Source organism: Penaeus chinensis, chromosome 9 (assembly GCF_019202785.1).
Source record: "Penaeus chinensis breed Huanghai No. 1 chromosome 9, ASM1920278v2, whole genome shotgun sequence".
NCBI classification, from domain to species: domain Eukaryota; kingdom Metazoa; phylum Arthropoda; class Malacostraca; order Decapoda; family Penaeidae; genus Penaeus; species Penaeus chinensis.
Genome location: NC_061827.1, coordinates 355,634 through 367,283, shown reverse-complemented (window position 1 = coordinate 367,283; position 11,650 = coordinate 355,634). Strand labels below are relative to the sequence as shown.

The window sequence follows — 11,650 nt, the reverse complement described above, 5'->3', positions numbered from 1 at the left end:
AAAACGCCCCGAGGCAATGATTCGGCTTGAGGGACCGACATCACGCGCTCAGAGTCGGCGCGCTGCCGCCGTTCGCCAGAGCGTAGAGTTTTTTTTAATTTGCTATACCCGGCGCCATTGGGTTAAGAAGAACCAAAAATGTTTAAGTATGGCACAATAAGCATTGTGTGTATATGTACATGCATTTTCCCTTCCCATCCCAATTAGGCCCAGAAAATTGTACCCGAAGAGGAATGGGATGAGTTCCTGTCCTGCATGAAGACCAACCTCCCAGCTGCCTTCCGCCTGACAGGAAGCAAGAGCATGGCCCGTGCCCTCCTCAATGTGCTCAGCAAGAGCTTTTTTGAGCCCTTATCGCAGCTGGTTCCACCTGAGCTCACTGAGGATGAGATCAAGGCAGGCGAGGAACCAGTCAAGCCCCTACGCCCGATCTGTCTGCCATGGTAGGCTGCTGTTTTCTTTCCCCCATTGTTATGTGTGATTATATTCATCATGTCACCACATTGCATCGACCATTTGTTAACTTCTTATAATGAATCCTGATCTGGTTGGCATGCACTTAGTTGGGAAGCTTATCCTTCAAAGATTGAAGCAAATGGAATTAAATATATAAAGTAAATACAGTAAGATGAGCAAAAGGAAGATATGAAAAAAGATAAAAGCACTAAAAGAGAGAGAGAGAGAGAGAGAACGCAGCTCTAACCAATAACAGATATAGGCTATTTCCAGTAGGTATTTAAATAGATATTGATTTGCATGTGGTCAGAGCCAGCTGAGGGTGGGCTCCACTACTTCTTTTCTTCCTCTCAGGGGCTCATTCTTGAAATGTTAAGTTTCCAAATCATGACATCTCTATGACAGGCTGCCCAGCAATTGGGACAAAAAATTATCATGTGATGAAATATGACCAAGCAGCTGTGAGTTTTCTCCATGTTGTGATGGCACTTCACCAGTTGATAATGTGTTAAAGAGAATACACACTATATATTCAGACCCACAGGAAAAAAGATATTGCCAACAGGATATATTTAAAACCATACTGAAAATCAGACCAAGAAACGGCAACATTTTAGATCCATAAAGAAAATCCATCAACTTGAAGCATGCTTGATCTCTCTCCGTCTCTCCCTCTCTCCCTGAGGTACCCAGACAACCTCGCCTGGCAGTTGAACTTGACACGACGCAACATCCGTAGATGTGAGGCCTACTGGCAGCTGCACCAGTGCCTCATCTCGGAGACAGAGACAGGCAACATCAGCAGGCAGGAAGCTGTTAGTATGATCCCTCCACTAGTGCTCAATGTTGAACCACATCATAAGGTAAAGAGCTATGACTTGCTGTTAACTTGAATAATATTTTTTATTCATCAATTTAACAATCTTTTTTAAGCAAAGCTGTGCAATAAGTAATAACTATGTATGTCTATGATTGTTTGCTTGCTTGTTGTTTGTGTAATGTGTAAGAGCATCTTGACTTTCCAGGGGATGGGTTTAGACTTAGAGATTATTAGTGCACTATAGCATATAGTGCACTGATAATCTCCAAGTCTAAGCTGTTGTCATTGAAATGATCATTTTAATCTCTCTCATTGGAAAAACTGAACTCACTTCTTTGATAATTTCTGTTAAGGGCTAGTTTTTGTAATATGTGATTATATTTTTTAACCCAATGGCGACGGGTTACGCCTATAGGCGTCATAACAATACGCTCGAAATGTGGCGTGCGGCTGTCCGCCGCGGCGGCGCGCCAAAGTGCCCCGAGGCAATGATTCAGCTTGATGTACCGAATTCACGCGCTCAAAGTCGGCGCGTTGCCGCGGTTCGCCAGAGCGTAGTTTTTTTTAGTTTTCTATCCCTGTCGCCAAAGGGTTAACATTCAATAAAGAATAACCTTACCATTATAAAGAAAATATAGCTAATTCATGTACACTTTTTGAGGATAATGTTTTGCAGAAGCAACTTGAGACTGGTCCTTTTCTTGCAGATTTTAGACATGTGTGCAGCCCCAGGAAGCAAGACAGCGCAATTGATTGAGTTCCTTCATTGTTCTGAGGATGAGTTGGGAGCAGCCATTCCCCAGGGGATTGTTGTTGCAAATGATGTGGACAACCGCCGCTGCTACATGTTGACGCACCAGGCCAAGCGTCTCCAGAGCCCCTCCATCATTATCACCAATCACGATGCCGCCTTCATGCCCAAGATCTACCATACTCGGAAGGGTGAGCAAATCGCAGATGTGGTGTGTATTTTGAATATATATTGTTTTTTCTCTTTCTGGAAGGGGGACATGTTTTACATGATGACCTAGAAGAATTATATTTATTGTGTAATGATGAAAATGAAGCACTTAGTAATAACTCCATTTCCAGATGGAAGTGTTGGGCCTCTCAAGTATGACCGCATCTTGTGTGACGTTCCCTGCTCAGGAGACGGCACTCTCCGCAAAAACTTTGATGTGTGGGCCAAGTGGAATCCTGCCAATGGAGCCAATCTCCATGGGTGAGTTTGTGCACAGATTGAGGGCCAGGGCAGGTTATTTCTAATTCCAATTTAACTTCCCGACGGGTCACGCCGTGAGGCATCAAAACAAACCGCTCAATCTGTGGTGTGCAGCTGTGAGCCGGTGATTCGGCTTGATGTGCCGTGCTCAAAGTCAGCACATTGCCATTGATCTCCAGTTTTCTTTTTAGTTTTCTTCATCCGTCATCAAGGGGTTAATGTTGATATATGTTTACTTTTATTTTTCATTTGAAGGATATAAGTCTATATGAAATTGTACTGCTTATTACATTGTACAAGTTGAAACAGCTTTAGTAACCAGTTATTGTATTTGAATTTTAGAATCATTTGCACCCTGTGCTCAAGGGAGTTGTCTGCAAACCCTCTATACCATACTCTAGTCTTGATAGAGGATTAATCTCTATGGAGCTTCTCTAGTTTTAGATATCTGTGTCTCTAAATACATGATGTTCAGCATTTTTAATGAGACATCAGAAATGATAGTGTCCAAAAATATATACAAACTAACATGTGTACTAAGCTCAAATTAAATTCTGTCATATATGTGATATGCTGTTTATTTGTTTCTTTTTAAGACTCGGTGTCTCATTTCAAGAGCGGAGGCATTGCAAAATTCAACCTTGATTTACTCTCTCATAACTCTCACCTGTAGCTTGCAGCTGAGAATAGCCCGGCGTGGCTTGGAGATGCTAGAGGTGGGCGGACGCATGGTGTATTCTACGTGCTCCCTCAATCCCCTTGAAAATGAAGCCGTGATTCAGCGTCTCCTTATCGAGGGCAGTGGTTCCATCAGGTTACTTGATGTAACAGAGCAGCTACCTGGACTCAAGGTGCAGTGGACTCTCATATTATATTTATGAGTATACTTGCATAACACGATTGCACTTGAAGATAAGAATTTAGTTTTGATTATTATAATTAACACTTATTAGAAAATTTATTTGAATCCCCTTCTTGAGTAGAATTTTACAAACTGTTTTCATCGTTTCCCTCTCAACAGTTTATTCCTGGCCTTGAACAATGGACCCTGATGAACAGAGAAATGGAAGTGATCAAGACTGTGGCAGATATTCCCGTAAAGAACACTAACATGTTCAACAAGCACCTGTTCCCACCTTCGCCAGAGGATAGAGAGAAACTCAATCTCCACAGATGGTGAGTGAGCTTTTGGGCAGAGGTATTTGGTCAACAGAGCACGGTAATATGTCAGAAAAGGAAATAGAATGGCTACAATAAAAAAGAAATAAATCCAACATGATCCGAGGTAAAAAATAGATTCCTCTTCACATTGTAACACCACTCACTCACTCTAGCGCATCATGACGCACTAGAGGGAGGTGAGTGGGAAGTTCCGCTACATGTAGCAGATTCCCGGGCCCAATGGCTGGACTGTTGCCAAAAGTCACAGGAATCAGTGATGCCGTGAGTTTTCTGGTACCGTCATTGTAGGGTTATCCGTATCTGCCGGGCCATGCCTATAGCCATCATAACAAACCGACTCAGTGTGCCAGGTACAACTGTAGGCATCGTGACGCACTAAAGCGTGCAGAGTGTAGTGGACTCCTAGGCCAAATGGCACGAAGGTTGCCAGAAGCCTCCGGAGTCAGTAACACCGAGAGTTCTAATACCATCACTACCGGGTTAAGAGTTAATACTTGTTGTTTTTTATTTGCATACTGGAGTGTACATAAGTATTACAGTGTAATAAAGCAAATACATAAAATACCAGGCATATACACTACATATCCCTTCTCCTTTCCACCACAGTATCAGAATTTTACCGCACCAGCAAGACACAGGTGGGTTCTTCGTGGCCGTTCTGGAGAAGGTGAATCCTATGCCAGGAGAGAAAGTGTATAGACCAAGTGAGCAGACAGCGCAGAAGGATGAGTCGCACAAAACTCAGAGGATTAAGGAAGTGCGTTTGGGCATCTTGCTCACTTGTGTCAGGTTAATACAATTTGTTGAGAATGACTGGCATTGTGGGTTTTGGTAGGAGGTTCTACTGCAAAACATAGTGGGTTTGTTCTTTTATTTTATCAGATAAGTTGTTGAAGCAAAGTATTTTTATTTTTATTTATTTTGGGGAGTATGTTTGATAATTTGCTATCAGCACTTTAGTACAAAGTAAATTTGAAAATACAATTAGTATATTCACTGTAAGTAATGCTACTCACACTGTGTATCAACCCCCACAGCCACCTAAGAAGAAGCGAAGACAGGGGTTCAAGGAGGCCCCCTACTACTACTTTGAGGACGATGAAGTGGTGTGGCCAGGCATTAACGACTTCTATGCCATTCGGGAAGAGATTGGGCCAGGCCTCTTCCTCAGCCGGACCAAGGAGGGCAAGAAGAGGAACCTTTACTTCACCAACAGCCTTGTCAAGGATATTGTCAACTTGAATCAAGAAGACATTAAGGTTGGTCAAGAGTAAGAGGAATTAACCCCCCACAACAGGAGCTCCTAGCACCATGCCAAATTATGTCTTTTGCATTTTTGCATTATTTGTTACTTTTCAGTTTTTGTATCAGACAAGTAATAAGAGCAAAGTATTTTTATTAGTATTTATCTTTTTTGGATATAGTTGATAATTTGTTATCCCCATAATATAGAATGAGTTTAAAATCAAATTAACTTAAGAGTTAAAATTGTGCCTTCTTTGTGCCATCACCAATCTTCGCTAACATTGATGTCAAGGGTGGTTTTGTCATTGGGGTCTTTGACAAATTCTTTGTACAGTTTTGCAATGGCCTCCATCCTTAGAAAACTTCACCTTTCTGCTTGCATGCTCTCATAATATATGGGCATCACAAAAATATCTACAGTTCCAATGCCATGGCACCCACAGCTGTGAAAGTCCTTGGTAATCCAGGCAGAGAAACATTAATAGATATATCATCATTAAGATCATAGGAAGATCATTCCTCCTTGGAGTCACTTCAAATTCAGGCAAGCATGATTCACACTGCACATGGACTGTAGTATCTAACTGATTAACATGTGTTACCACTTTAATGCTTTCACTGAAACAGGTACCACAATGAAACTCCTCACCATAGCCTTGCTAACAGTTTCATCACTAAGAATTTCATTTCCTTTACTATTCATAATAGATTTCCTGTTCACTGAGGATGCGCTAAAAACTTGCCTGCACAATGAACTGAAAGGAGTCCTGTGGATCACGTGATGAGCCAAGCTGTAGGTCATTAAATTAATTGAGCTCTATATAACCACCAAACTAGGTTGTGGATCAGTTGACAGACTCACTGTTGGTCAGTCAGTGAATTGGAATGTGTGTTACAATGATCTGGAACTAAAAATATACATTAAAATCTTCTTTATCACTAAGCATTATTGAAAAATTATCCCAAGAAATAACAAAGAAAAATAAAATATTTAAGTATCTTTGGCAGTAGCTATGTTGATGCTGCAATAGGCAGCATGAAAAAGAGAGGCCTTCTCATTTTGTCATCCTTAACCCCTGGCAGCAGATAAGCTAAATGGTGCCTATGAATCTCATTGGATCTGGCATTTCAGATTATTACTGAACATAATTGCGCATGTGTAAAATCATTTGGAGTATAAACGTTCATTTCACAAAATAAAAAGCGCAGTTCATTCATGGAAGATATGTAACCTTTCACAAGTTACCCTACTTTTTTCAGGTAGTTAGTTTTTTTAGTTTATTTTAGTCCTTTTTTTTTTACCACCCTGGCTAACTGCACAGGCGTGGGCAAGCTGTGGTACATTTAATGCATGGTCATAACATTACATAGTGGTATTACATTTGAACTTTAGCCTATAACATTATTATGAGTACTTTATCAGTTTAAGAAAAGGAACAATTGCACAGTCCTTTATCCACTCATCTGCCACGCCGGCATATAGCTTGGGTGTGGAAAACCATTAATATATTTGATATGTGGTTATGTGATACTACATTCCAAATTTAGGATACAACATAGGTATATCTTCTAAGACATCAGATGATATGAAGTAGTTACATAGTTCCCGGTACCTCATGCTAGGTGGTCTGAAAGGCTGTAACACATGGCACTCTGAGATATAATATACAAGTGTTCGCTTATATTCTTCATTACACAGTTTACACTTAGTTTCTTCGACATTACAAACTATACTGACCTGCCAATGCAATCTATATCCAAGCCTGATTCTTGCAGTCACAACATCACACTGTCTTGTTCTTGTTTTATATAAACCATAGATGAATGAATCTTGCCTAAACCGGTCATAGTGCTTTATGCTACAGCTTTCAGGGCGTTGAGAATTAATCAACTCAGTCAAGTCCTCTCTGAAGGAAGCTTTAATGATATATAAAATCCTAGAAAGAGGTATCCCAAGATCTATATCCACACTTTGTTTGTCGCATGCTGACTTTGCTAGGCGATTAGCATGATCATGCCTAGGGATTCCAACATGCAATGGAATCAACACAAAACGTATATCATGGCCTCGTTCTTTTGCACGATACACGTTTGTCCTGATGTCATTTGCAATATTTCCCGCACCTTTGTCTAGAGTGTTCAGAGCCTGGAGAGCACTCTGTGAATCACAGAAAATGACCCCTGAGCCTTGATTCAATAGAAATTTGGTGGCCATGAGTATTCCTGCCAACTCAGTTTGCATAGTGCTAGCCCAGTCATGAACCCTCCTACAATCCTGGTGCTGCAAAATATTGTTTTTATATACAACAAAAGCCCATCCTGCTCTGCTCCCAGACTGCAAGGATCCGTCAGTGTCGCATTCATATGCATTGGAAAGAGAAATACTTAACCCAATGAGCACGGGTGGCAAGACTACAATGCCATTGCCCACTGTAATAAAAGTTTATCTATTGTCTTTACACATAGATGGCTCTATAGGTATTTAGTCACCAAGGAGTCAGCTATTAGTCTTACCTATCTCATCCGTTTACCCTTTTCCTTCATTTTTTGAAAGTTTCATTTCTATCATTTTATTGCCTTTGATGTTATTTATATTTTAATAACAATTTAATAATCATAATATCAATAAGAATAATAACAATGTCAATATTGATAGTGTTAGAAAGAAAAACACATTTTCCCGCTAATTCAAGGAATGGGGAAACCAGGATCGATCACAAGGGTCAACTGATAGACCCCTTGCCAGCTGAGCACACATGGAGCCATCTGTATGTAACAAATCTCACCAAAATCTAAAGGGAACAGTACATAAACCCGCTGATGTTGGGTTAGAATAATGTTTAGTACCTGTGCACTTGCACACAGCATAAAAGCTTGATCAAGGGGATTTTTTTCTACTTCTTCAACGAAGATATGAGAAAAGAGTTGGCTATCTTGAATTCCTCACAATAATTGTAATATGTGCAAAGAAGACACCAAACAACATGCTAGGTTGTTGGCAGTTGGGCCTGTCACCACTGCCTTGGAATTGTGCTTTGAAAGGTGTAAGTTCAAAAATGATGACATGTTGATCAAGGTGTCGATACCCCTTTGGGTATGGGGATAGAGATTTATAGTATGATTAAATCAAGATTTTCTTTCTGGGTATCCTTTTGTAAATTAATTCATGTGGAAAGTCAGAATAAAGATTTTGACTACCCGGCCTATTGGATGTGGGGTCATACTAAGCAGTCCATTTAGGAGGGCATTGTAGGAGGGTCAAGAACTCCTTCTTTAGGTAATAGGCTTAATATGTGACTATGCATTTATAAAACATTTATCATGATTTTTTTCTTTTTCAGATTATCAACACTGGTGTCAAGGTGCTTGTTAGGAGTGATAACAAGGGCACACCATGTGACTTCAGGCTTGCACAGGATGTATGTTAAGAGGAAATCTTTACTTTGATATACGTTTTAATCCACTACTAAAGAGCATGACATACATACATGCCATGCCCATAATCGCTTTGTCACCAAGGCGTCTTTTACTAGTTCTGTCTCCCGTGTTTACTCTTTTCTGTAAATTTTGGAAATACTCTTGTTTATTATTTAATATTGTTAAAAAATTATAATAATGATAATGTAATAACAGCATTGTTATTAATAGCATTAGAAAAAAAAATCAGGGAAAGGGGAAGGTGGAGAGGAACATAGGCCTACTAATTGGCTCCTTGGTGGCTGAACACTTGTGAAGCATGTCTCAACACATTTCACAACACAAAGCAGTGGACATTATTTGTTCCCAGAGGCATTGGGTTAATCGAAGACCAAATATCTAGGAAACAGTATTGCAATTTTTCCATTACTTGAAGTCATGAATCTTGAGGCTGTTTATCAGAAGAATTCAGGAGGCCCAATGCCTGGATTTTGGTCCACATGTGCAAGGCAGCCAGATCCAGTTGGGTAATGTTGATTTCCTTCCTGGACTCATTAATAAATAATGGCTGATGCAAACTCAGCCAAGCTGTTGACATTAGATAAGGAAATGGGTAGTTAATTGAAGTGTAGAAGTTACCTATGCATGAAAACCTCCAACATTGCTAAAAAAGGTACAACTTATGATTTACTGATAGATCATCTGCTTAAACCATGCTTATGTATTTTAGAAATATTCTGACGCTTGTAAAAAAGAAGACTGAGATGATTTCAAGCATGTGCAAGTGATATGATTGGTATTAACCATTCCATTATTTTTTAGAAAAAAGTGATTCTCATCATTCCTATTTTTCATCTCCATTTGCCAGGGATCTGCAGTATTGTTGCCTCTCATCACTAAACGCAAGATCACTGTGACAAAGGAGGACCTAGTGATAATGCTGCAAAATGACGACATGGAAATGCCACCAGAAATCACCACTCTTGATCCAAAGACACAGGAACAGTGCACAGAGTTGTGTAAGTATGGAAGATGATGTTATTGGTATTATGATTATTGTATTATTATTATGACTTGTGATAATAATAATTGAGATAATAAGGCAACATTTAGAAGTGTGTATCTAAGACAGGTCTGAAGTACTTCTGAAATGGTAATCTTATATTTTATTTCACTTGGATTTCTATTGAAAATTAAATTCATGGCTTGCAGGTACAGGTGCAATAGCCTTCCTGTTCAAGGACGAAGATCTGACCATAGAGCTGGTTGGTTGGAAGGGCAATAGGTCTGTCCGTGTATATGTGGCAAAACATGACCGTCTCCACTACCTTAGACTTTTAGGTGCAGACACTTCAAAATACGAGAAGAATAAATTCCAAGAACAGAGAGACCTGGAAGCCAAAAGTGCTGCTAGTGAGAACAACAGTGAAATGTCACTTGGCAATGTAAACAGTGATGTCACAGATATGACGAATGATGAAACTATAAAAGAGAATAGCAATTGTGAAAATGGGTCAGACACAAATGGTGAAAATATTATAGAAGCTGAAGAAAAATAAACTTTTTTTCTTCTTCTTTTTTAATAGATGGAGTTATTGTAATTAAAGATATACCCAATTTCTGCAACATTGATGTAATTTAGGGTTTATTTTTCATTATACATTTTCAACAAAAAATGGAAACAGAGAGAAATTTTAAATTAGAAGTGTTTTTTCTTTTCTTTTTTTTTCCTTTTTTTCTTCTAATATGCAGCACATCTGTAACAGTTGTGACAATTATTATATTGTTCATGTTATGGTATAAGAAAACACTCTTTATGGATATTTTGCAATAAAGTGTTAATTATATATGTTGTCGAGTATCAATCTTCTCAGAATAAATGTTTTTTTCAACAGATTACATAAATCTGGTTATCTGTTGTTATTTGTTGTGTGCTTAAGTTTCTTATTTGTGATATTAATGCAATATCTTTATGCTGGCTAAAACATTAAAAGGCCTAAATTCCAGAACACATCTAAACATTGTGCACCAAGGGCAGGCAAGCTGCCTGATTGTTTATGCCATATATCCACCAACAGCTATTTTCAGCCTGAATTCACATGAAAGGAACCAGCCTCCAATGCAGATCCACTTCACAGGAGGTCTATAAACTGTGACTGGACTGGCAAGATAGCCATTCTTAGCACAGTGTGGTATACTGTTTAGAGGTAATGGATCCATATAATTAGTAGAGTTGATGGTGTAACTGAAATTTTATTTTGCATCAAATTAAAATAAAACTAATTTTATTCCAATACATTATAGTTTCTTCTTCTTCTTCAAAAGTGAGACAAAGTAGGTCTGTTTTCTAAGTGGTTTATTTTGAAATTGAAAATATTTCATGGCATTGCAACAAATGTTTTTATTTTACTACCAATCCATAGCAGTGTTAAATCCACTGATACTGGAAGGTTAAACATGTATGCAATGTCCATATTTACTTATTTTTTTTACACATGGTTGGTTCCATAAGGGCTTAGTCACCAAGGAGTCAATTACTAGTCCTACATGATCTCATCTGTTTACCCTTTTCCTTTATTTTCAGAAATATTGACATTTTGCATATTTTATTGTAATTAGTATTGTTAATAACATGATAATAGTAATGATGATGATGATGATGATAATAATAATGATGATGATGATGATGATGATGATACTGATAATGATAATAATAACAGTAATAATAGTAAAAGACTTAGGGGGGGAAATCCTGAAAGTTCAAGGAATGGGTTAATCAGGTGGCATCAGCCAGAAAGGCTTAGGGAGCAGAGACTAAGGCCCAATGTAGGGATCAGCCCTGCCTCCGACCTCAGCCCTTGCTTTAACTAATTTTGCAGGATCTTTTCTTCTTCCTCTTTCCTTCTTCTTCAACCCTTCCTTCTGTCCACTTATCAAAATTGTCAACCCACATTTACCCTTTTCACCACAATACTTTACCATAATGCACTGTAGCCTTTGATGTCTGGTACATTTGTTTGTATTGACCATTCTGGAAATCCACAAACATTGCCTTACTTGAACCAAAAAACTTTACCTGGGGGATTTGCCCCTAAGCCCCACCCTATATTTTGCTATTTTGTATACACTGATAATGACCTTAGATGTTGACGTGGCAGAAAATGTTCAATAAATAAATAAATATATTAAGTTGCAAAAGATGCATTAAGATGAATGAAGAATTCATGTCGTTTTCTCAAAAAGTTTTGTCAGTTCTAAGGTTCATGGTACCCTAAAGTATTTTGAAGTTGCTACCATATTTAGGTTAT

General features: G+C 38.7%; 1 protein-coding gene across 2 annotated transcripts in view; it reads left to right on the top strand.

Annotated features, from left to right (window-relative positions):
* Positions 1 to 10,189, top strand: part of LOC125028984 (tRNA (cytosine(34)-C(5))-methyltransferase-like) — a 16,025-nt gene extending 5,836 nt beyond the window's left edge. For both annotated transcript variants that reach the window (XM_047618672.1, XM_047618673.1), the window contains 11 exons: positions 208 to 443; positions 1,142 to 1,319; positions 1,984 to 2,218; positions 2,369 to 2,498; positions 3,172 to 3,349; positions 3,520 to 3,674; positions 4,287 to 4,437; positions 4,718 to 4,939; positions 8,267 to 8,344; positions 9,211 to 9,361; positions 9,555 to 10,189. In XM_047618672.1, coding sequence (XP_047474628.1) covers positions 208 to 443; positions 1,142 to 1,319; positions 1,984 to 2,218; positions 2,369 to 2,498; positions 3,172 to 3,349; positions 3,520 to 3,674; positions 4,287 to 4,437; positions 4,718 to 4,939; positions 8,267 to 8,344; positions 9,211 to 9,361; positions 9,555 to 9,901 — 2,061 coding nt within the window. In that variant the 3' untranslated portion in view covers positions 9,902 to 10,189. The remainder of the gene's footprint in view (positions 1 to 207; positions 444 to 1,141; positions 1,320 to 1,983; positions 2,219 to 2,368; positions 2,499 to 3,171; positions 3,350 to 3,519; positions 3,675 to 4,286; positions 4,438 to 4,717; positions 4,940 to 8,266; positions 8,345 to 9,210; positions 9,362 to 9,554) is intronic.
* The last annotated feature ends 1,461 nt before the right edge of the window (positions 10,190 to 11,650 follow it).